Source organism: Pomacea canaliculata, linkage group LG14 (genome assembly GCF_003073045.1).
Source record: "Pomacea canaliculata isolate SZHN2017 linkage group LG14, ASM307304v1, whole genome shotgun sequence".
NCBI classification, from domain to species: domain Eukaryota; kingdom Metazoa; phylum Mollusca; class Gastropoda; order Architaenioglossa; family Ampullariidae; genus Pomacea; species Pomacea canaliculata.
In genome coordinates this window covers 2,489,342-2,515,552 of record NC_037603.1, presented here as the reverse complement: position 1 = coordinate 2,515,552, position 26,211 = coordinate 2,489,342, and the positions used below count along the sequence as shown (strand labels likewise).

Here is a 26,211-nt window from a genome sequence, read left to right as displayed (position 1 = left end):
TTAAATCTATTCACAACTGACAGCTAACATAAATCAGCTTTAGTTTGTACACCTTTCATTACATAAACCATACAAACAATACAATGATTTATTTTACTGATTGAATAATTATTTCCGTTGTTTTTTCATTCGTTCACTAGTTCTTTTTTTCTATGACAAGAGATTGCTATAAAACACGAGAAATAAAGATTTTAGTTCAGATATTTTGCTGATCACAAATCGGATGTTTCGCAATTACCATATGTCAACTGAGGTCAGGTCCTGCTACAACACAGAGATGTTGTCGCTGATTTGTTATTTTAAAATATAATCAGGACAAAGGAGAACTCGTCGCTTTTTCGACTTGATGAATCCACTGTTGTTCATTTCCTTTTGTTGCATGGAGTTCTCGACAAATATTCAAACCTGTCCAAACAAATATTCAAACAAATATCCAAACAAATATTCAGTACTTTTTCTTAACTTGCCGAGTATCCTGAAGAAGTTTCGCCCTCAAAATCCAGGTTTTTCTCAACAATCTGACAACTGTTTGTCAGGGACCGACGCAATTTTTGAATGCTCTATTTTGTTGTTTTCTAAAAAAATATATTTTTCTGAAACCCAGAAGGTGCGTGTTTTGAAAGCAGGTTATGAAAGCTTTAAATTGCCTTGAGCCCTCCTAAGGCCTCGTGTGATACGACGCAATTATTTGGCTGGCGCCATGCGCTTGACTTTGAAACCGGAAGTCGCAGGTTCGAGGCTCATGTCTGGAAAAACTTTCCTTGACCACCCAGTCCTTTTTTTTTACCAGGGGGTACAGAAGGAGAGGCTGGGCTCTGCTTTCTATATTTTGGATGGGAAACCACTTACAGTTCACTGTCCACTACAGAGCTTTTCAGGTTTTAACAGCTTAATAAGAGGAACGAACTAGAAAAATAAAGCGAGGTAGCACAGTTTCTCTCGTTAGTTTATGGATTCATGCTGTGATGCCGGATACGAAGCCCTCATCAGATCGCATACTTATGCCGGCCTCTCTGATCAGTTGGGGGATGGTGTTTGTTTGTCTGTCCGTCTGTCTGTCCTTCTGTCTATCTGAGCGTCTCTTTGAGACTATTTCGCATGCGCGAACAAGAAGGAATCTGCTGACTAAGGATTCTAAAGGAATCCAAAAGAAAATGTATTTATGTTACTGCCCAAAGACTTCAGTCGCCGTTGGCAGGCGCCGGCTTTCCGTTGACGCCGCACCACAAACTGTATACAGACACACATGGCGCCTGAAACCTTCGAAATTAGATTATAAGATAACTTGCACAATTTTCTCTTTCCTTGCGCGCTTACACACGTCCCTGGAGCGCTGCCATCAACGTACTCAGGGTGTATATCATAGATACACCATGGCACATCAGGTAATCTTGCAGAAACATATGTGGCTGCTGCACTGCTCTCTCTCTTTCTTGCGTGTTCTAGTTGTTCCAGGTGGACCACTTTCTTCATGTCGATGGAAAAAAACCAACGAACGAAACAGGGAAGATGTAAGGAATATTCCGTACATATACACCGACACGCACATAGAGTTGTTTTAAAAAATAATCCTTCTCTCTCTTTGTTCTGTTTATGTCTGTCTATCAGTTTGTCTGTCTGTCTGTCTCAAGGTACGTTTGTTGCTTTCTCGGTGAATGGACATGATTTACAAATTGCATAGACTAGCGTGAATGATATTCACAAACAAAATAAGGACAAAATAAGCAAAAGAAACCTCAACTCACACACACACATGCAGGGACGAGCGCGCGCGCACGCACACACACACACACACAAACACAAACACAAACACAAACACACACATACACATAAACAAACACACAGAGAAAGTGGATTAGTGAGCACCCAGTTTTTGGGCAGCCAACAGTTTTTCAGCAAAAGTTCCGTTCTGCTTCACTGAGCCAGGAATTCAAGGTTGGCCTACTTTTTTGGTCCTGTGACGTCATTACACACTTACCACCCATGACAAAATCAACGTCTACTCTGCGGTTATCGAGAAAATCTTGCCCCCTGAGGGACTTCGGAAGCTTGCACCGCCGGCCGCATGAGTCGTACATATGATAGATAATATCATGAGCCAGTGTGTTGCTATTAGCTAAACACTGTTGGGAAAAGAAGAAAAATGAAAGGACAGGTGAGCGACGTAATACCTGTCAACATTTTAAAGACGAAAGTCGGTCTGACCACTTTCTGATTGGCGCTAGGAGACCTGAAATTCAAGGTCTGGCATTTGGAATTAAACTGTTCAATTTTCACTGAAGCTAATGTTCACTTTAAAAACGGATACACCGGGGGCCAGAAAATGAACGAAGGGGATCGGCGGGGTGTGTGTGTGTGGTGGGGTGGGGAAAGAAATACATTTTCTGCGTGCCTTTGTCGTCGAATTTCGCGATTGTTAATCGTCGCTAGATGAAGTTGTTGACTGTCGAGGCTTCACTGAGATAGTGATAGGAGATAAAGCAAACTGGCAATCAAAATGCCATTTCCTGCAGTCATTTCACTTAGCGGTTAGACAGCCTTCAAATGCCCTGCGGTTGCTTCCTGTAAATTAGTCAGAAGCCTGTGAGTGGTGGCAGGGAGGCCATTCCCCCCATTCCCCACTCCCGCTTCTCAAACGGAAATGTCGCAGCGACGACGACGCGAGTTTGCAGGCGATAACATCTTTATATCTGCGGCGACATTGCTTAGGGTGCATTGTATTTTTGATGACCCGGCTTCAATGCCTACGAATAGTTACCCCGGACGGGGGGTGTACCTGTAAAGACTTTCCTCTAATACATCAAAAATAAAAATAAAAAACGAACCCCGAGGATGACTCAAGGACAGATGGAATGACGCAGACTTTTAATTGTTTGTAATTCTAATTTAAAGGCTAGGACGGTTGGGAGACGCTGGTTGGTATTGACAATCACTGAGAAAGAGAGGCTGAAGCAGTTTACGAGAGGATTCAAGGGTCTTGGTCTGATCTTGAAGACAGAACATCGTGAGAACAAGAAGACAAGAAGGTTTGTTTACTTGTATTGTTTACTTCTTCTACTTCTACTTTACTTTCTGTTTATTATTGTTTACTTGGTCCCATTTTGCTGTGTACACCTTTCCCCTACTGTCTTTAGTGGCAGTTGGACACCTGGGCTGATAACTTTTTTCCCTTTTTTGTATAATGTACGTTTTAGTTTCTATTACATTCCTGTGGAGAGTGTAGAGTGACGACACGCAGCTTTATGCCAACTCTCAACTATTAGAGATTGAAAACCTTCTCTCCTCCGTCAATCACTGCTATTCTGACAGCCAGTGGATGACTGAAAAACTCCAGCTGAACCCTGACAAGATAGAAACATCGACCATTGGCACTAGACAGCATCTTTGTACTGTCTTCCTCTAGTTTCTGATTTTCCAGCACCGTGATCCGCGTGTCGAGTCTTGGTGTCATTCTGGTCTCCGCCCTTTCCATGCAGCGCACATCTCTTTGATGAAAGAGTGTTGCTGCTGCTTTTTTTTTAAATTTCTGACTCATGTTTACCATCCGTTTTTATCAGAGCACTGATGTAGCCGTCAAGCTAGTTGTCTCCCTTTGCTCACGCCTGGATTACTGCCCCTCCCTTTCTGCTCTCCTCCCTGTTGCAACACTCCACATCCTTCAACGAGTTCAGAATGCTGTTTTCCCGTCTGCTGCTTCGGGCTCATGAGGCTGATCACATGACCCAACCCAAGGCCTAAAACACTCCCCAATTCCTTGAACTGTTTTTGTGTGATCAGTGCACAAGTCCCACAAGTTTAACTGATTACAAATTACCCTGATGTGTCGATCGTTTGAGGTCTGGGTAGTGTAGACTTTATGATAATTTCATTTTGAAAGTGTCTTCTTATTCTTCTTCTTTTTCACTCTAAGTTGGGCATAGGGCCGCACTTTGAAAGTGTAGAGATGCCGATTATCCCAATGTGTCTGTATACATAATAAAATACATTTATAAATTTTAAGAATTTATTTGTACGAGCCATTCAATATTATAATTTAGCCATTCAGATTTTTCAGCATGTTTGTATTGGTAGCACTTACCAACATGTATCATTCATTTCCAGCTAACATAGTATTTATTTATTTTGGGGTCTTGACTGTCCGTTTTAACTTAGGAGACGACAATTGTTGTTTCCCTTGATTTCCCCAGTTTGCCCCTGGGTAAGGACAGGCCTCATGAATACGACCTAAAGAATACCGGGTTAAAAGCACTTGACAGTGATCACAAAGCAAGATGAGTTGCTAGCTTACTGCATAGTTAAGCACGCATAATAGATAGACTGATAAATGGACAGAGATGGAGAGAGGGAAGAAGGTCTGGTGTGTGTGTCGCCATGCGCATAATATGGACGTCTTTGGTCACTTTGTGTGCTTCTTACGAACAATTTAATGTGGGCTGAGATGTTCAAGGATGTTTTAAACTCTTACCTTTAGCTTACAAATCTCTGAAATGCAGTAAGACTGCTATTACAGGTGAGGCTGGCATTTAAAGGATAGTCAGAGAGGCATTATTTATTAAGGGTCAGAGGTTAGATCATTCCGAATCTGAGAGATGTTCGCGAGGATAAGTCCCCTAACATTGCAGCTCTCACCTGTCTGCATTTTGGATGGAGGTCACGACTGCTGTCTAATATAAATACAACGCAACATCAGCATATATTCAACGGTCATGGTAGTTCAAACCCTCAGGGACTATATATAAGACACTGGGTCAATCCTCATGTGATTTTTTTTTTTTGCCACAATTTTTTTTAAATGTCAAAACGCTTTCCTTGTGGCTAACTAATGAAAAATCTTTGTTCTACTAACCTGCTGCAACTTTAGAACTGAATTTCATGCTTGACACAGGCTGACCTTTAAAGGGAGAGGATGCTTTTAGCTCCCCCGGCTCCGACTGAAACACCTTGCTGTGCTCGTTTAACCTTTGTGCACTTCTGAAGGCTTGACCCCAGAACACCTGCTTAATAGCAATTTATCACATCTTTGATTTGAATGTGTCCGCCTTCTTTGGGTCACAACTTTGAGGTTGTATTCCAAGTAGTGCAAGAAGCTGCAAAAAAGTGTAATTGCAACGGAAATCGCTCTTTTGTGTCCCTTTATCTTCTCTTCCTCTCATCCGCCTCCTGACACTTTTGTTTTACGACAGTGTGTGTGTGTGACCAGATGGGGCAAAGATGTTTGATTACACTTGAAACTGTGGAAAGAAGCACATACGTCATGATTGTGCTGGAACGTTTCGGAGTGATTTACATGAATTTTGCTGTTGACGGATATTGATAGAAGGGGACCAGAAATTAACTAGTGAGAGAGAGAGAGAAAGTGAGTTATCAACCAAGAAGTCCTGGAGAGGGCAGAATGCCAGCATCAAAGCCATCTTGAGCAAAGCTCTGGTTTGCTGGACGGAGCATGTCATCAGGAGGGAAGGTCATCCCTCTCCAACTCCTCTACGGGAAGCTAGACGATGGTGAAAGGAAGCAAGGTCGTCCACACAATCTTACAATGACACATAATGGGGAACTTTCCCTGGTACAACATCAAACATCAAGAACTCAGAGCTGCAGCCTGCCATGCGGCTCCCATAAACTTTAAGGACCCATTGTTGACAAAGACGTGTTGATGTACGAGAAACGACCCCACACAGTTCATCCAACAATCGTCATGACAACCATTTTTCAATGCCCAATCTGTCCCAGACTCTATGCTCCATTTTGCGATTGCAAGCCACTTGAGAAGCCACAAATGCAAATGAATTACATAAATCCTGGTCTTTTCGGAGACGAAGGACAAACGACAACAACGAATTAAGAAATGATCCAGCAAAAAGCAAGATCTTTGTGCACTACCTGCACTTGACTACCCCCTCCCCAGAACATATGCACACCAACTCCTACAAACTTCTTACATCATGAAAGTAAAACAGTAGCTTATACAATGTGCAAAACGAAATATATTCTGAGAAATGCATTAAGAGCTGAATTTCATTATTGTGTAAACATGATAGTGCACGTGTATGACATGTTATTGACTGCACCATCGTTATGTAACACAATGCTTCATGTGAAAATAATAGAAACTTTGATTGGAAAGGGTATTTGTTCTTGTGATGACAATGGAATCGATGACAAATTGAGTCAGCTTCCCGGTGTTCTCTTAGGAACTTGTCTGTTTTCTCGTAACCTCTTCTTGATGATTTGTTGCTGTGTACACTACACAGCTTGCTGCGAAACTGTTCTTGAGTCATGGCGCATAATATATTCCGAGGTCTCGGCGGGCGGGACCTGAGGCCGGACCTGTCCTTTGATGAAGTATAATGTAACATGTCATTTGTTAGTCGATCTCTCACTCTGAAATAACGCTTTTAGTCATCGCTAACCTCGTCGTTTGACGATGGTCAAAGCCAGCATTATGGTTCGCAAATGGGGAGGAGTTTTCGCCCCTATATAAGAGTTTAGGCCCTTGTCGGCACATACCACTGGACAAGAGGCCGAGCACTGTAATATTATGTCAGTATAGACGTTGCCTCTGTTTGTTATGTTGCAGACAGCTGTTTACTAACCGCTACAGTCAACAGCAACAACGTCATCAGCCACTTGCTCTTTTTCAGTTTAAGAGCCATGATGGCTGCGGTGACGTCACTAATCGTCGTTCTGCTGGTTCTGGAGGTCTGGCAAAGTTCGGCAGGTAAGCAAACATTTCCTTGAATGATGATGACGATGACGATGTCAGAATAGTGATGACGATATGGTTATGGAGCTAGATGTCAATCTCGTACATGAAGCAACGGAGACAATCGATGAGGAATCAAAATTCTTTGCTTCAAAGATTGCACCAAAGGAAAAAAAAAACAATTTACCAAGCTCAGCTCTCTCTATCTTTGATACATGACAAAAACAAATAATGGATAATTTTCAGATGAAACTGGATTATACAACGAAAGCACTTCCCTGTAATTTATTTTAACCTTTCACCCATTCTCCTTTGTTCAGCATCAAAGGGAAATAAATCGCGTGATTCATGTGAATGACTTTAGCCTCTGTACATCCAAATATTTACAGCAACATTTTTCAGCATGTGCATTTTTGTTCTTCGTAGTTTGCTAGTGCAAACTTCTTCTAAAGAAAACAGAGTAGTCAAATATATTGAATACACAAACAATTAATAAAAACATGTTTTAAGCATTTTTTAAACCCACATTTAAGCACTTTTTCATCAGTCTCCGCGGAAAGAAAAAGTTTTTCCCTATTCAGGTCCTACTCATCCTGTCTTACAATACAAAGCAAAACTTGTGGGACATGAGCGCTCACCTGGCTGTCACCTACATCAGCACACAGTTGGCTCTCCCCTTGGCTCTTCGTCCATTCCCCTAAGCCCCTTCTACACATCCTCATTATTTGACCAACAGCTCCCTGACTAACATCTTCCTGTATTTCAGCACCAGCCCTGAAGCGGAGGAGTCTCTAGTTTCCAACGAACATGTGGATCCGAACCGCAGCCAGTCCCGCTTTCGGCGCTCAGCATCCGTGGAGTCGGCGGCCAAAGATTCTCATCTGCGACAAGGGGTCATCCAGTACAGAGCCAAACGCGTGTGCTGCAACACAGGAGTCCAAAGCCCTACTCTATCCGTGCGCCCTGGTTGACTGGTTTCCATAGCAACGACCATCATGATGCTCGCTTTGCCGATGGGTTACACGCGGAACGGTTGACGCTGTTGTTTACTTTACCACATTTTGTCATTTGTTGTCAACTCGGTCATCGTTATAAAACAACATGCAGACGAGTCTGCAAAGACCGGCTTGAATAAATTCAAGTAGTTGTTCCCTTGGTTAAATATATACTGAACGTTTCCTGGGTCGGGGGTAGGATGAGGTGGTGTTTGAAGTGCAAAAAAGATTGACTCCATAATGCTACACAATCTTAATATATCCATAGTCTTATGCAGAATTTTCTTTCGAGCAATCTTGAGATGTTTACATATGCAAATAAATTAATATCCTTAAAGCTTCGAGGCTGAAGGAAGAAAAACAAAAGAATGTTAAAAGACAAAACAGAAAAAGGAGAAAGTTCAGCTAAATGTCAGATCGTCTATAGATCGACGTTCAAACAATCGTGTAATCCGTGATAAACTCAGTCCTCACCTTCTGACATACGCAGCAACAGTAAAATATCGTCAAATTTGTCAATCAGTAATCGTCAGCTTTACTCATAGCTAGCTAACTACTTAGGTTAGTTTAAAAAAGGAGAAGGTATTTTCATGAGGCAGAAGTCTTCTTCCCGCGTTCACCTTTTGTCCGCGTGTTTAATATTAATACCGGGGTCTCGATCAGCTGTCGGCAACAAAGTGTCTGGGGATAGTATGATGGATATGTCTGGATAGCTGGGCTCTAGCCATGGACAAGAAGGACTGCGGAAACCTCCACAGGTCAGCTGCATGCACAGACTTCGGAAGTCAGTAAACCCAAGGGGTTCCCCCTTCCTAATCCCTGGAGGGTGTGGATATCTCAGAGCCAACAACAGAAATCCTGGAAAATTCAGATCGAAGCTGAAATTCATGACCGGCCTGTAACCCACGTACAGCTCAGCCACCTCCTGATTCTTGAGTACAGTAATGCATGTGCCCGCCATTTGCACTTAAAACAATACCATGGCAACAAGGTCTGTTGCCTTGACGACGAACCATGTGTTGTTGTACACAGGACAGACTTAACCGACCTGTAATTCGGTTACAGCCTCGGCATATCCAGATATTTTATTAGTGTCGAGACTGGAGGTAACAAAGTACCCAAGATCCCTCAGCGTCTAGACCTGGTACATCATAAGATGAATGCACCACGTACTCCCACAAACTTTCAAGTCTTAAAGGACTAATGAGGAGTAAACTTCTTTTCTAATAGTTTGACAAAGCCTAATTATGAGTGAATATCTCGAAACTCGAAAAACACGCCTACATACATAGTCATTCACAGAAAAAAGTTCAGACAACTCAAACATCTTTTCTATGGATAGGTTAAGGTTGTGAATGCAATTAGGAGAACTGCTAATTAGGCATTTTATGCCATCCCAATTTTGACATGTTTGTAAGTGTGTAACTAGATAATTAAAGTCGGGTATTCACCCAGGTTAGGGAGAAAAGTATCCTCCACTGAGCTTTACCCAATCATCAGAAAAATTGCACCCCATAACCCTTTATACCCAGGCAGCAGAGTGGGTTTATCTTACAACATTACTGACTCCTGGTTGAGTGTTTTTAATAAATTCAACCTCGAAACTTAATTGATAAATGTGGTAAATATTGGGAACATTGTAATATACTGGTTTGCCCAATGTACACAAGTATTTAACATAGAAAGCATATCAACTAGACATGTAATCACTGCCTGTAAACGTTTGTCAATTAAGAATATTCAGTAATGCAAACACTATTTAATATTATATCAGACAAGCCTGTCAACAAGAAGTCTATGTTATACTTTTTTAAATTGTCTGATGTTGATTTTTGGATTAAATTTGGATTTCAATGTTGCTTTGTTGCTTAAAATTCCTTTATGCTGAGGAGGAAGTTGGAGGATAAACAAGAGCAGACATTTACCTTTCTGGTCAGACCTAGTTTTGCTACTGGCCAAGCACCTGTCAAAACAGACCTGTAGTATATATACACCAGCTTGAAAACACACCGTGATGCCCCCAGTTTGTGTCTGAACAAATCCACAGTGTATGGTTTTAACGCACAAATAAATAGCAGTTTATACTGCACAGTAAACAGCAATCTAACGAAAATATCAGGGTTATAATAGTCTTTAGTGGTTGAGAAAATTGCTGTTCAAATATAGAATGTTTTCGCGTCCAGAAGATGGATGTCGAGACCGAAAGCAAAAGCAACCTTGCTGACAATACGAAAAAAAGTCCCCCACTCAATCTCTCTCTCACACACAATCACACTCACTCACACGCACACTCACTCACATACAATCCCACTTACACACCCAAACACACACACGCTCTCTCACACACACACACAGAAGCGCGCATTTCTGTGTGCATCTGACCCATAACCACCTCCGAAGCAGCTTAATGTCTAGGTCACTCTTGCGTGTTCTTAAAAGTAAACTGACAAACAAGTTTCTCTAAGAAAGTTCACGTCCAGATTTTCTTTCCTTCTTTCTTCTCTAGCCGCTATTTACCACCCTTTCGTGATAATAATAAAAAAACCAAACAAACTTGGGTTTCAGCCAGACAAGGCAACCTAACCTCATTTTTACTTGAATAAGGCCAAGGCCCCAGTCGATCTTGCCTGCTTAGAAATTGAGATTATTTATTTTCTACGTTGAGCTCACGGATTAATTAATCCCTGATTATTACAAATTCACCTGCAGTATCATAAACTGCCTTAATGGCAGGATGGGCACACGTGCACACGTGGTTTTTTTTTACGAGCAGGCGCTAGTGCGTATGAGTGGGCGAAGGAGAGATGTGTGTGTGTGAAAGAGGGAGAAAGATGTTAAAACAATTTACAAAACAAGCAAAAAACAGAAGGCAGAGAATTATTAGTTCTCGGTTAAAAAAGTCACTTTTAAAGACCATTGATAGAAAATTAAGTGTATCCTGTTAGGGGCCGTACATTATCCACTCAGGTAACACACATGCAGCCATGCAACACACCCACACCGACTGGCGACGACACTGCCCACTGCATCACCATCGAGGACCCAGCAACTGATCGCCGAGAGAAGAGAGGTGAGCCGCCGCAAACACGCAACAGCCGCAACAGCATCCACTCTGCACGCGCAGCCCGTGCGCAGGCCTATCACGTTGCCCCCCCCTCTTTCCTATTTAGGAGCAGCCCCTAGCTCCGCCGGCCCCATCTCCCTCACTACCTCCACGACTCACTCGCCATATATGTCCATAGCGACGGCTCCGTTACCTGGAAACAGAGGACGCTGCTTCTGCTCGCCCTCCTCCTCACAAACGTGTCGCAGTAGCGTGAACACATCTCACTCAACACTTGGGAGTGTGTGGAGGAGAGGGGCGACGTGGAGGTGGGGGTGGGGATTAATTATAACAGAGTGTCATTATCATCATCCTGATTTTAAATGTTTTAATCTCAGCATCCCCATTAGTATTATCATCATCCTATTAGTTAACTATACAAAACCTCTTTTAACGAAACGAAAATGATCCAAATTAAAGGATTTGTTAACTTATTTTCCCCAATTTTAAGCTTCTTGACGAAGAAAGTCCAGTAAACAAAGCTGGAAGTCTTCTTTGAATTAGTTCATTAACATAAATCGGTGTAATACTTTCCAAAAGTCGAAATGGTTTGCTCATCAGTTCTTCGTTACCTTAATGCGGTGACCTGACGTGACCTGACACCCCTCTGCTGGTAAAATGGACTGCGCCAGAGAATATGGTGCAGGTGCATAGGCCAGGTAGCGGGTATTTTTATCATTCCCTGCCTGGCAACCACACTTTCTCTTCCTCCTTTCTTACAGGCAGTGCCGACACCGACGGTCTCACACATCCAGCAAAATGGTGAGTTGAGATTTGTGAAGAGCTTGTTCACCTGCAACTAGAATTTTGGCTTTTGGCGGTCCTTGGCGCTAGCGTAGAATATAAACGCAAGTCAATTCGATCGTGAATTTCTGTCGAATGTTTGCTTTTGCTGGTGTTTTGCGTGTTTAGTGCTGGTTTACTACGAATTAATCGTCACTCTGTCGACAAGAGCCACCACGAGATAGTTAAAACTTCATAAAGACATGATAGTCTCCCTTGAATACGAGTATTCTCCCTTAAAATATTTTCGGATTATTTTGTAATATCTGTTTATTATTATTATTACTTTCGCGGATTAATGATTTGTTGTTTTGTCTCTGGTGGCATAATTTTCGTTTAATGTGCTCTATTTTCATTTGCTTGAAGTGGCAAGTGCTGTGTTTATAAATGACTTTGTTGTTCTTTTGGTTATCAGCATCAGTAGCTAGGTCATACAGATTAACATTGACATGATTAAGCCAGACGAAGCACTTTCTTTAAAGGCTTGTGTGTATGTACAAATTCTGTGATGCATCCGTTAGTTATAAAGCATTTTTATTTGCATGTGACAACTGGAGACAAGCAAAAGTTGTAGGACCTTTCATATTGTCTCTCGTTAGACTTCCTCTGTACAGAGCAGGACGGAATTGAATTTTGGACGATTAACGATGATACTAGACCGTCGAACTGAGCTACTACATTCTCTGGATGACAAAAGTTTTCTAAATGTATGGTTGACATTCTCTACTAAGACACGCTGTAACCCACCAGCTATGTGTCGAAGATGAGAGCACAAAGCTATGTTGGTCATAGGACCATGACAGTCACACGCGTTGGTATGCAGATTTTCAGCCTGACAGGCCTGTAAAAGTGCATCATGAATTTCAGTCCTGTTGCAAACTAAGACAGAGGACTGTAGCATTTCCCTGCTGATTCCATTAGATAATACACCTTTTATTATGTGAGGATGATGAACAGCACTATGTTGCTTCCACTATCAGTACATTATCCTGCTTCCTTAACCACAAACCAGAATCAACAGCACAAACCTCATCTTACAGAGTTTTCCCCCCGTTATACTATTAATCTCCCTCTATCTGGAATTGAGAGTGCAAACGGGGAGCCTATAAGGATGAATTAGGACTCGGATCACAAGACTACCAAGCCGCCATCTTTGCAGTTTAATGGGAATATAGCAGCAGCAACAACAACAAAAAACCTACAAATTAATCAATAAGCAAATGAATAAATAAATAACCGGAGGATGTATGTTGTGTTCATCGATTACCTTTCTATTGCAGTCTTCCTTATCCAAGAGCGATATCGAGGGTGAGTTAACGTGTGGTCGCTGTTCCTTAACCCTTCTTTCTATTTTATTTTCATTCATCGGTTACCTACCCTGTGGACTGGATCCGCCTTCTTCTTGCACGACAACCGCAAGCACCTGATGCTATTAATTTACCTCCCTTTCCCTTCTGAATCGTTTTAATCCCTTTCATCGCCATCGGTGCTCCTCGTTAACCAGACAAGTGAGAACCGCACCCTTTTATTATTATTTCTTTGTTTTCGTTTGAATAACTTGAACGTGTCTCCTTTCCAGCATTCCGACCCAACATAAACCCGATCCTTCCACCACAACCCACAATCACAAAACCCACTACCAAGGACACGATCGTTTTGTTATGTACCCTTAACCAACCAAAATTGCCCTCTCCCTCCCACCCTTCTTTTTCATGCTGCATCCCTCGACCCCAACATGTTCACCACGTTATTTTTATTTTTTTGCAATGATCAGTTGAAATTTGTGATTTTCCCCACCCCATCCTTTCACACCTGCCCTCTTCACCTTATTTCCCTGTATGTCTTCGACTGTTAGATGATGCCAATGTTTATAACGGTGCTGCTATCGTCAAGTTACAAATGAGGTGATAGGCGTCCGGAAGTATGCCTCGAAACAGCCTTACGCTGAAGTCCTCCAATTTTTTTTCTCTCAGTTGGCTTATGAAAACTTCTAAATCTGCAGCTAAAGATGGGTGTTTTGGTGTCTTACACTTTTTAATTAAGTAAAAGCCTGTTGTTTTCTTCTTCTTACAGGATAAATCTTGCACGTTCCTAAAACTTTTCTAAAAAAAATGATATGAATTATCTCTGTTCTTGTGCGATTGCTTCATGACGATACCTTACACAGATCTGACAACGTCCTTTTAACAGAAATGATGGACGTACTGACGACGTTGTTATTATTTGCTGACAATGTCTTGTACTTATGTTCTGTTAGGACATAAACAATCTGTCTGTGTAAGGGAGAGGCTCCAATGAGTTTTATATGTTTTTATTTTCATTTTTGCTAAACTGCATGTAGTTACATTTAAACATCGTGCGATAACAAGTTGTGTGTGTGTGTGTGACATTGCTGACATAAAAACAAACAAAACGACCAAATAAAACAAAATGTAAATGCAACCTTTCCCCAACTATAACACCAACGCCCAGAGCCAGTGCAAATGGGAGACAACACGTTAACACATAACAAACATGCAGGTGTGAAGGAAAATGTGGTTACACGTGCACAAGGAGAAACTACCACAGGCAGCAACGCACGTGCATGCATGCGCGTATGGCTAAATCGTTCACAGCCTCATTTGTTCACTAATGGGCAGAGGAGACTGTGTATGGGTGTCTTTTAAAACACAAGAAAGTTTTAAACTGCAAAGTGCCTCTAAAGACTTCTGCTGTGTACTTGTGCCTACAAAGGGTGTATGGCTTGCATGATATGCATGCTTAACATGTGCTTTGCAGAGATGTCTTACGCTTATAAATGATGAAATGTTTGGAAGGCACAGGTTCTGGAACATATATACTTCTGTGAGTGAGTTTTTCTGCAATCCGATGTTTCCAGTCGACTGCTACTCTAAACAAACTCAATTATATGATTGTTTCTTTTCTTTTCTTTTTCACTCGTTCTTTCATTCGCCTTAATTTACTTTGTCCTGTTATTTTTGTTTTTATTTCCTCTTTCTGTCGGTGATGTATGAATGCAACCCATGACTGAACGTAGTCTCACCAAAGAGTACACTAATATTGTTGCAATGACCTCTGACCTATAGAAATCACAGAGGTCTTCGAACTGTTTGACTTCTGGGACGGCCGGGACGGTGAGGTGGATGCCTTCAAAGTGGGTCACATGTGCTTTTGCCTCGGTCTCAACCCCACACAGGAGATGATCTCCAAGAACGGCGGCACGAAAAAACTGGGTCAGTTGGCGTTTCTTGGTGACGTGGACACGTATTTGTCGCCTATGTGACTGTTTGACAAACTCTTACATGACATGACCACCTCAAAACAAAAAACAAAAAATAATAAAAAAATAAACGAAAAAAACCCCCAACAAACAAACCCTCCAAACATTGCCATATTTGGTAACGTCTCAGGTTAAGAAAGCCATTAGACTAATCTTTGAGATGTAAATGTCGGACTTCAAGCCACAATAAAATAAAATGCAGTTTCTCCCCTTATCAGTATTTTTTTTTTCATCTAGTTTTAATTTAGATGCTTTTGCCTTCGTAACTCGAGACATTGTTGAACTTTGTCGAACAACGTTTCCATAAATGACCATAATATAAACTGTTCCCAAACATAGTCGCATATGATATCTGGTTAAAATTGCCCTTTACGTACGTGTTATCAAATGCTTGCAACCTTAACGTCTGAAATTTGTGAGCACACCCATTCATGACACACGTGTTTAATCTCTCTTATTGGTCAATTATCAACGTTTCAGGAGAGAAGGCCTACAAACTAGAGGAGTTCCTGCCCATCTACGAGAGCATTGCCAGGGAGAAGGACACTGGTACCTTCGCTGACTTCAAGGAGGCCTTCAAGACTTTCGACCGCGAGGGACAAGGCTTCATCTCTTCTGCCGAGTTGAGGCATGTGCTGACCTGTTTGGGTAAGTGACCCTGTACGCAGGGACCTCTTGTGACCATATAAATATTAATCTTTGTGGATAAGCGATCTTGTACCATATGCCAGTACGAGTAAGAACAACCTTTGCCCATATTTAAAGACATTGAGCAAGAAAAGCTAAATTTGTCAGAATTTTTGTCAGTTCTGGCTACGCCTCCTTCTTGTCAGTAGACACGAGGTTCGTTTGACTTTACCCTTGTCCTTAAAAGTCTTTCGCTCAAAAGTCTGTACTAAAATTAAAACAACACCTTTAAGTATATCCCTCTGATTTTGCAGGTGAGAAGCTGACAGACGAACAGGTAACGGAGGTCATCAAGGCCACCGACACACGGGAGGACTTGGAGGGCAATGTTAAATACGAAGGTAACGAGCAGCTTGGTAGTATGCAAGTGTTGATGATTTTGCTTTTCTTTTTCTTCTACTCTATCCAGCATCTTTAACACATGCACACACGTTTTGAATTTTGTCTCCGTTTAGCCACAAAACTGTAAACAAAATTGTCGTCAACATAGTAATTTGTTTGTAAGTTCATCTGTACGCACGTAAACCAATTTTTTTGGGGGGTTTTTTAAATTATCTTTTTTACCAATTTTGAAGTTAGAATGGATTTCTGATAATAAAGGTTCTATGAGGCGGACAATAAATTTAATTTTGCTTTCTTGCAGATTTCATTGCGAAAAATCATGAAGGGTCCTGAACAGTAAATCATCTTATAACATCCTACAACCACATGAACTGAACATCATACTGATACCTGTACAACCCATGTGACAAAAAGACACGCAGACGTCGATGACACGAATGTGCGATGTGTGTCACTCTCCCTCCGTCCTTCACCTTCCGCTGCTAGGTCAAGGTCACTCGCTGGTCACGATCGACCCGCGGAAGGTGGCTCCATGGGTTGTGAGAGCAATGTGCCTACAGCATCGTGTCGTCTGACTGGAAGACTGAGTTGGCATCGATCAGAAAAAAATCCCACTGAAAATATTGTATTCTGGCACTGTCATTCTCATTTTAAAGAAACAAATCATTTTTTTTAAAGGGTTGCTGCTTGATAAAAATCTCCTGTAGATCTTCAACAGATCTGTTTGAATTAACCGTTATTTCAGACTACCATTTTTACCCCACGCAGGTATGCAATGCCCCAAGATCATAAGCTTATCGTGTGACTGGCCTTGACAAAACGTAATTATTTAAGAGATTAAAAATAAAGGTGGATGGTTGGAGATGAGGAAAGTTGCTGCATACCGCCATTTTGTCTCGTTTCTGCTCACTGTCGTATAATTGCCTTCTGCAACCTCCGCTGCTGTGAATAGAATGTGATCAACCCGAATAAACATTTCATCCCAACGGTTTTTGTGTTCACCACTGAGTCATTCTTCCTGTTTTTTTTTGTTTTAATATTAGTGATGATATACGATGCATGCAGCTAGCTGTGCGACCGTTTGCACCTCTGGAGAGCAAAAATCGCAAATGACATGAAAACAAATCTACTGCCTTCATAAATAATAAATTTTGCAGCGCACTTTGTAGAAAAGACAAAAAGTGAAACGCACAATATATGCAAATAGTCTCAGAACAAGCTTAAACCGAAATAAATCAGCTAATATACAGAGACACAACACAGCATCGAAATAGCTATTATACTCAAGATTCCGCAGTCAAGGTGGAAAAGGTTTCAACACTCAATTCTTTATAGTTTCCTTTTCTCTCGGTTTCAATGAACTTCTAGGAGTAACAATCCTGGCACCGACGAAGATGTCATGTAGACGTAGTCTAGAAATACACTGAGCAAAATGAAGGAAGTGACCACGAACTAAATATATACGTCCGTGAAATCATGGACGTGGTGAAATCTAATCTGCGCGTGGACTATATTCGTGATCTGCGGAAATTGTAGCAAGAATTAAGGCGTAAAAAATCGAATGGTCCGTGGAGCTGAAAAAGCAAAATTTATAGTTAAGTATAGAGACAAAGAATCTGAAAGCAAAATACCGCAGACTCTACGAACGCACACGCACGCGACGAAAGCGAGAGAGGAAATGATTGAGTACCAAAATAAAACAAAATTGAGCAACTACCTGGAAGGCACACAGACAATCTTTTATTTCTAAAGCATATAAAAGTATAAAGGAGATTTATTTTTTTGCGGTGAAATCGTCGCACCGATGATAGATGTCAGCGGTCGTCCAAGTAGGAAGGGAGCAAGGGCAAGAGAGGGGAAGCAACTATAGTGTTGTGTCGTGCCAGCAGCTAAAGGCGTAAGAACATAACCATTTTATGATGAAATCGCCCTTCCGGTGATCTTCATTTCTACTGACTTTCATGCTTATAAAATACTAAGCATAACCTGCACACACAATTGGCATGAATTTTGGTAGACTTCCTAATGACATCCCAAACCCTGCCAAAATATGTCATGCTCAAACCCCCTTCTGTTATGATCTCAACTTTCTGGTCAGATGACTATTCTATAAACTCCGCAGGCATGGGCCACCAGCACGACATTTCCACCACATGCTTAGCCTTTGCGTCTTATAGGTTGAATTAAAGTTTTTAATGGCTATTTTGAGGGTACCACATAAACGCATGCATGAAAGAATCTCCCCGGTCTTCTATTTTTACGGAAAAAACAACCAACAGAAGGAACGATTGTAACATGTTTCAGGATTTATGTGCAACCTCTGTGCATGCATATCTGTTGTCGGCCTGTGATTGCACAATGTAAGTTTGGAATGATTATCTAGACAGAAAGTCAAGAAAGTGACACTGGCCTTGTAAAGAAGTTCTGTCAAAGGGATAGAGCTTTAGGTAAGCAGATGGGTGAAGCTACAATGAGAAAACATGAAAGAGAACAAGAAATATATTTATGTTATGCTCTTGTGAGAAGGAACAACACAGTGATTAGAATGATAATGCTTCCACATACAGTAACAACAATAAATAAAAAAGAACTGCAATGGAACATAACAATAAAAAAAATAACACAACAAATGAAAGCTAAATACTCCATTTACACCAAACTTTGCAGGTCGGTTATGCAAGGCCAAGCTATACTTGTTAAGCCAAACTTTCATTCCCTACTGAAAGTTTGTTTGTTTACTTGTCATAATGGAACATAAAGGAACATAACATTATATCTCCAGTATCCTTACACAAGAGGTGAAAATACCCTAGTATGCACAATCATATATAATTTAATACACATTGTCAGGTCTGCAGCCATGCTGGCATAACTATACATACTCTGCAGCATAATCATATTAGCAGGCCATCACAGGCAACTCATAAATAACACAGAATGATGTCAAACTACTTTGATAAAACATGTGAATGTGATTACAGACACATATTGAAGAATTCAGCATAAAACATCATAATCACATTTAAATCATTAAACAATCTACAAAATTCTTCTGAATAATTCTTTGGTATGTTTCCCTTCTGCCCAAGTCGTTAATATAAAGCAACAGTAAATTACATCTTACATGCTGAGGCTGAATTAAGCATGTAAAGTTTAGCGAGTTTCACAAAATGCATCAAGCAATTCTGAGTAACCAACATGTCAAGTATGAAATTTATTCTTGGAAAAAAATCTTGATTTTGGAACAACAGGTTTATTTATGCCTAGGTTTAGTTTACAAAATGTCTTTAACAATTACAATGGATTTTCATGCAGTCTTTGTGATTAAGATTCTTCATAGGCCTAGGTTTCTTATTTTAAAAAATGGCATGTACTGAAACTGCATATACAGAATGTCAGAAGAAATGATAGTTTTATAAGGTCCTGTCTAGCAGAAAGAAATACAGAAAGGCTATTACAATGCAACACTGATTGTCATGTCAGTGAACCAGATTTTTTATAATATAAAATTACTTTGGACATCACATTGTTCATGACTAGGATGTATAGATCAGCTATTAGTATCAGGTTCATTTTTTTCAAGGACAGCTATGTGTGCAGCAATGTTAGTACATTGCTAATACATTTTCCTTGTCTGTGAGCAGCCCTGTGATAACACTGCTAGCAAAACCCTAAAACACACTCTAGTTTGTTACAGAAACTTTTGCTGCAGATACATAAGGCCCTCTTTGATACCTTAAATCTGCCACTGGCATATTGACAAAATGGCACACATATAATATCTCTTTCTAAAGTATTACTATCATCAAACAATAGCTTACATTTAAAAATCAATGCCTATAGTTTCTACAGATTAATTGCAGAGTTAATTCTGAGCTAGTTACTATCTCTCACAATATGTACTGCATGTCTACTAAACACCAAACACAGTTCTAATCTTTCTCTTTTAATGCTACAGCTTTACGGGCAACAAATCAGTTAAAAGTAAAAGACTACTCTGAGGCTGTCAGGAGAAAAGTAATAAAGATTCAAAAGAATATATAACACACGATAACAGTGATATAACAGCTGAAGCTTGAATTACACAAGCTGAGAAACAGCAACTCTTAGTTATCCAGATCTTGCAATATTTCACTAATCCAATACGTCAAAGGTAATAAAGATTTCACTCTGCCTTAACTCTTACAGTTTAATCAAACAGTTGATAGTTTAAAAGAAATGTTTACACAGTGAATGAGCAAGAAGCTACAAACTGTAAGGAACTAACATAACATTATTCTTGATTGAGCTTAAAATGCAAATTTGGAGTATTTGGATGCCAGGTAAAAAAAAAATTAAAAAAACCAGGTGTAAAGGCTTATTCCGTCATGTAAGTCCACAACATGAGAAGTTAGATTTGAAGATTTCAATAGCGACACAATGTCAAGAGTGCCTACATGTAATGTTAACAGCCTCAGAATTGATGCTATTGTCACAACCAATAGATTTTCAATGCCAAGGGCATTTTGATTACTTTGGTAGTAGAGATCACATGCTGACTGAACAAAGCTGCAAGGCATGTCATAAAAATCTGCCAATTTTAAAGACAGCAGCAGTTGAGGTTTAGAGCTTTTACTGCACATCCAAACATACAAACAGTGCATTGTTCTTGAACATACTAAATATTTATAAGCTCACACTATTCAATGCACATGAGAGAGAGAGTGTGTGTGCATGCACTTTTTGAAACCACATTAGATAGAAACTCCACAAACACTTTCAGTGTTAATCACATATCCCTTCACAAATCTTGAGGATAAACAAAATATGAAAGTGTTAATTCATTTCCTAATGACAAATCATTTGTTTCCTCTCATTGCCTTGTTTTTCTGCCAACACTTTTGCTACCAAACAGCACACTGTTGGATGACTGATGTTTTATGCATGAGCATGAGCATGAGACAGTACTGGCAGGAATTTCTTTCTCATGCTGCTTTATCCACATCTAACAAATGTCACATTCCAGTCAATTAATACGAGCTTGCAAGCCTTGGATACATAAAGTCTTGAAGGCTGGAATATTCAAATTGCGCAAAAAGCAGAAGCTGCATTGAAAAGAACAGTGGTGATCAGCCAACAGCAATGGTTTGCAGTCCCACTCCTGCACCATCCTGGAAAGCCCAGACCAAACAGTAATGGCTGTATAGCTGTTCCAGCAATTCTCGTTCATCCAGAAACTCCAGTCTCTCAATCCTGTGATGTATTACATTATCATTACATTTATGATATTGCAATATATACTATTTTTTTCTAAAATTTGGGCATTAGCCATTTTTTTATTAATGAGTTTTAGACTGCTTTAAAAAGACAAAACTCAAGGCAACATGAGTTATTAGGTACATTGGATTGGTGAAGTCAATTATTCAATTTAAGGGCTGTTTCTTCATTGCCATATCTTGTGCCAAGTTCTACTGCAGCTAAGCACTTTGCAGCACACTTTTTCACTGTTCCCATTAAAAATTGGTTTGGCTGAATAGTTTGGTGCAAGCTGTGGATGTCAAATGACAACAGTAAAGGATTATAAATAGAACCACCTATTCTATGTCTTGAGCTTTGTGGAAAACAAGTCTTGGCAAAAAAAGTCACAGGTTATATTATTTTATGAGACTGCTGCATTAAGGACATTTACTGCAATCACGGAAGGTTCATTCAGTGCACCAACACAAAAATGGAAAGAGACAGAGGCACGTTCTGCTTCTCTATAAAATCAGCTGCACAAGATTCAAACCCTAAAGCTCTGTAATCTGGTGGTCCCAACATTTTACCATAATCTTTTATTTTTAGATTTCAAACCATGGTGCATGATGTAAGCCTTCCTTACCCAATATGACACTGATTACATGTATAAAAAATGGCCTGTGTGATAAACTCTATGGTGTTTTAAGCTCACCTGTGAAGGTCCGCATGAGGAAGGAGTTTGTAGACATTAATCATTTCCATTGCTGTTGCTTCTGTCCATCCTTGTGATAGGAACCTGTTGGAAAAACAGCAGTAGTCAGAGCACGCACACATCACTGCATATAAAGCACCACTGAACACAAGTGAAAAGTGACAAAAACCTATACATTTTCTTTTTTTGGCATCTTGTCTAGGAGGATCCTTTTCTGATGCATAGACGTGATGCACTTAATAATAATATTATAATATTACTAATAGTAAAGAAAATGTATGTAGTGCATTTCCTTCCTTAATAGAAAGTTTAATGCACTTTACAAAAGAGAGGAAACTACACACAGAGACACAGACACAAAATTCATATAACACACATCTGTAAATATATGCACATGCAACACACACACCCACTCAAACACACATACATGGTTGATTTGCACTATGAGGGTAGAGTATGGGGAGAGGAAATCAGAGTACCCCCAAAACACTCCTGATGGCAAGTCCTATAAACAGGTGTCACATACAGAAAGTGTCCTAAGAGAAGATCTTCTCACCACAGTGGTGACAAGCGAGTGTTTTGACCATTGTGTTACCGGGCATCCCCATATCCCCAACTATATATATATACACACACAAATGTACACACACATACATATGAACATGCAATCATCATCATCATCATCACCACCACCTAAAAATAGATTCCTGTGACCCTGACAACTCAAGACTCATTAGCATTAGATTTACTGAATGCATGTCTACTAGCCTCACATCAATCCTGGGTTTGCATTTTGGCCTCACTCTCATCAACCCCTGCCTTGAAAGATTATAGCATGTGCACAACAGGTGCAAGAGGTATGCTGAGAAATCTCACCTAGCTTTCTGTGTTTCCAGGCTAGCACACGCAGAAACCCCATGCAAGAAGCACTCACGAGCCTTGAGGTTGTCCATCATCACTTGGCCAAACTTGTCCCCCATATTTACCTGCAAAGTCAGCCACATTCAATGAACAGGTATGATGCAATGAGAGTCCAATGAGAAACATACGATAATGATACATAATAAACTATTGTTTCATATCTCTGCTGTCTCTGCTTTCCTTAGGATGCATCTTGTGAACCTTGCAATCTGGGGCTGGGAGGTGAATGATGAAAGATCATCATCATCATTTATCATTTATTCAAGAAGCTGATACAAAATAGTACATAAGAAATAAGAGTTCTGCAGAAGACAGGGTACTTTAGATTTCTATTTCTCTCTATCTCTTTTTTAAAAACCAAAGCCAGATTACAATAAAGTACAACACAGAAGGCCAAGCAACTCTCGCAAACCTGTTCATAATTGATAAACATCGTAGTCGGAAAATGCTGTGATATCCACTTTAGAAGCTGGTTTGTGAACTTAGTCTCTATATAAACAAGGACACATTCAGCAATGAACAAAGTAGCAAGAGATTTGTCAATGCCACAAGCTGCAAGTTTTGCCTCAAACTCTTCAATGTTGCGTATGTCTGCTGACACAAGGTGGTAATCGCCAGCATGCACCTCATAGGCACTAACCATTATATCTTCATCTGAAGCAAAGAAAAGCAAGAATCAATTACAATCAAGTTAGCTTGGTGATACAATAATAAACGATAGAAAATAAGATTTTTTTCAATTATCTTCAAGCTTTAACTTGAAGTAAAAGACATGTGCAAACTCAATTAAAGTTCTGAATCCTTCTTCTCAGTTGAGTTGTGTGGATTACGCTGTTATTAACTGAGATAGTTTTATCAGGACCTCAGATATTCCCAAGATCGAACTTAGTGGATAGATCAGTGGGCTTGGGTCAGTCTGGAGCTTAATCTGATTCAAGAGAGGATGTATCTGTGTCTGGTCTCCTTCATAGATGATTGTGCCAAGCCTGTCCTCTGCAGGTAGGCCTTCCGCTATCAGTGTCCAGTTTGAAGATGGAAAATGACACTCAGCTTGGCAAGACTAAAATGACGAAGATTTGTTGCCATTTGTGTCTAATGAGGGTCTTGGTCTCCTTAAAAAACATACTATAAAAACAATAATGTTCCTTACTTTGTCAGCTCATCTACTTTCTCATTACTGCTAATTGGAGCAGGCAGCCACTGGAGGACCACAGAGGATTCCTTGCCAAGGCTTTGAAGATGATGCTAGAGTTTTTCAAGTTCTAATTCAAATCAGTGGCAATAAAGAGGATAGTATTTCAAAAACAAATTTCTGTCCTTGAATAAGGAGTTTTTCCTTACATATGATTTTAAATGACTGCACAGTCAGTGACACTTTGCCCACATACTTGATGCTTCTTAAAACTATTTCACAAGCAGGTTCTGAGTAAAGTCACTAATATATACAATGAAATGTTTGCATGAAATGTGAAAACATCTAAAAATTGTTATTTTAAGTAAACTATATATATTAGGATTGATCCATTGAGTGAAGCATAAAGTATTTTATAACACTTAACATAGACATCTTAAATCATCAGTAAAGTTGGATAAAAACATAAAACATTCTCCAGAAATGCTTTACTTATTCAAAATCTTACTAGTAGCAAAATATAATTATAGATTTAAGTTGAAAGTAAAATAATTGAAAATGTGAATGCTGGCATGTCTACAATTTCACTTATATCTACACAATATAAAAAGAAACCAAAAACCTTTTATTAATGGTTTGATCCATGCTAATAAATTGTTTCCATTTGTGCTCAACAGCATGACGACAATATCAGTAAAACACTTTTGAAAAAAAAGATACTAGTTACCCTCTGTGACAAGCTTGTCCAGCAATGCTTTCTTGCTTTTTATTTGCTGACACTTCCTTGAAGTCACTGCTGGAAAATCAACCTCAACGTATCTCTTCGGATTTAATCCTTTGTCTTTTAGACACCAGTAGGTGGTGTCAAATCCAGCTCCAAGGCTCACTATCTGGCATTCCTTCTGTGTTATCTGAAGTGAAAAAGGCACATGTCCCCCCACCCACCCCAAAAAAATAAAACCAGCTGAATATCTTGAGTAATACCTGCCTTTCTTTGCAATTTGTGCAATAACTTCAAGCTAAAGCTATTCATCAATGCCAGAGCAAGAATGATTATATCTATACTAAAGAACATATAGTTCAAAGTTTTGGCAAATTAAACTTGAGTGTGTAATCTAGATACTATGAAAGTAACAAGTAATCTGGCAAATGAAGTTTGCTCCCATTTCCCAGTTTCCTTTGGAAGATCACAAATATATATGTTGTGGCCATTCAATGCTGTTGCTGTATCCCACCTTCCTTCCCCACAAAAAGGCAAAATTTTCAGACACCAGTCTAATAGTATAGTTGGAAAGTGAGGTATTTGTTACATTGTAAATCAGCTTGCTTGCTGATAAAAATTAAATTTCATTGTGATATCCATGTGACTCATTTCACCATTTGTTTTAAAGGTGATTTTTTTTTTCTTTACTAGAATTTATAAAATACCTTGAGGCTGTGCTTAAAAAGGGAGTTGGAAGCCCTAAAAATGTATAGCTATTTGGTACATGGTTATGGCTTTCATTTTATAATATAGTTTTTTGTGTCTAATTTGCTGTATGTATTGTAATAGCCTCATTAATTTGTTTGACACTCATATAAGGAAAAAATTAAGATTTTAAACATCTTTATATTTTGCATGGAGATCCATATTGCTGACTTAAAATTTATCAAAAAATTGTTCAGCTTGTAGTCAGAACCACCTTCATTCTTTTGGCTTTGTTCCAATGCCCCATACTTTACAATGACTGGATTCAGCAAACGTTTTTCATATACATCACCTACCTGGGGTACCTACTTACCCTGCAGTCTGGGAGTTCATTTCCATAAACAAACAGATCATTGAAGTGAACACTAATAAATCTTATCTGATATTCCTCTGTACCGACACACAGCTAACAACATCACAAGCAGTTATACTTCGACTGTGACACTTTAATTACCTCAACAAATTTCTGGATAAGATTTCTGATGCCCATAACGCGTGCATAGTAACCTCTGTTAATTTCGGGTGCATGAATGCTTTTGCCTTTTGGCACGAGAAGCGATATGTACGGATCAACCCAATATCCTTTCTCTACCGCAAAACGTTTACACTGGGCAGCATCATCATTGGTTGCCATAATAGCGTCTTCACAAGCCATGGCGATCGCATAATTCTTTGTCAAGTACTTTAGTCTTCTACTTTTCAAGTGTGATTTCCTAGCAGACAGAGCAGTTGACAGCTCTCGATTGTATCAGAGTGAACTCCATATGGATTACGGCTATTTGAAAATAATCCAAATGATAATATTTGTGTGATTTTACAGACTAAATTACATCAATAATTTCTGAATTTTCTTTTCAGTTCTATTTAA

At 39.8% G+C, this 26,211-nt stretch overlaps 2 protein-coding genes and 1 long non-coding RNA gene across 3 annotated transcripts; 2 read left to right on the top strand and 1 right to left on the bottom strand.

Annotated features, from left to right (window-relative positions):
• Window positions 1-2,169: 2,169 nt before the first annotated feature.
• LOC112555222 lies at window positions 2,170-9,564 on the top strand. Its single transcript, XR_003097422.1, has 3 exons — window positions 2,170-3,026; window positions 6,578-6,718; window positions 7,470-9,564. It is a non-coding gene; the product is annotated as an uncharacterized LOC112555222 (long non-coding RNA).
• Window positions 9,565-11,432: 1,868 nt separating this feature from the next.
• LOC112555219 (myosin essential light chain, striated adductor muscle-like) lies at window positions 11,433-16,883 on the top strand. The gene is made up of 6 exons (XM_025223516.1): window positions 11,433-11,563; window positions 12,865-12,892; window positions 14,671-14,817; window positions 15,345-15,512; window positions 15,806-15,892; window positions 16,195-16,883. Exons 1-6 carry the CDS (start codon window positions 11,561-11,563, stop codon window positions 16,224-16,226), a joined length of 465 nt encoding a protein of 154 aa, XP_025079301.1. The 5' UTR covers window positions 11,433-11,560; the 3' UTR covers window positions 16,227-16,883.
• A 735-nt stretch (window positions 16,884-17,618) lies between these two features.
• Window positions 17,619-26,099, bottom strand: LOC112555215 (leucine carboxyl methyltransferase 1-like). The gene is made up of 6 exons (XM_025223510.1): window positions 25,798-26,099; window positions 24,603-24,786; window positions 23,156-23,397; window positions 22,699-22,808; window positions 21,823-21,906; window positions 17,619-21,125 (listed from the first exon to the last, which is right to left on the bottom strand). The coding sequence occupies exons 1-6, from the start codon at window positions 25,996-25,998 to the stop codon at window positions 21,002-21,004; spliced, it is 945 nt and encodes a 314-aa protein (XP_025079295.1). The 5' UTR covers window positions 25,999-26,099; the 3' UTR covers window positions 17,619-21,001.
• Between the last annotated feature and the right edge of the window lie 112 nt (window positions 26,100-26,211).

Coding starts and splice junctions, on each gene's coding strand:
- LOC112555219 (XM_025223516.1), top strand. Junction 12,893..14,670: donor ATCCAAGAGCGATATCGAGG/GTGAGTTAACGT, acceptor TCTGACCTATAG/AAATCACAGAGGTCTTCGAA. Junction 14,818..15,344: donor CGGCGGCACGAAAAAACTGG/GTCAGTTGGCGT, acceptor TCAACGTTTCAG/GAGAGAAGGCCTACAAACTA.
- LOC112555215 (XM_025223510.1), bottom strand. CDS start 25,998: ATGGCTTGTGAAGACGCTATTATGGCAACCAATGATGATGCTGCCCAG. Junction 24,787..25,797: donor TTATCCAGAAATTTGTTGAG/GTAATTAAAGTG, acceptor TTTTCACTTCAG/ATAACACAGAAGGAATGCCA. Junction 22,809..23,155: donor TGTTTATCAATTATGAACAG/GTTTGCGAGAGT, acceptor CTGACTTTGCAG/GTAAATATGGGGGACAAGTT.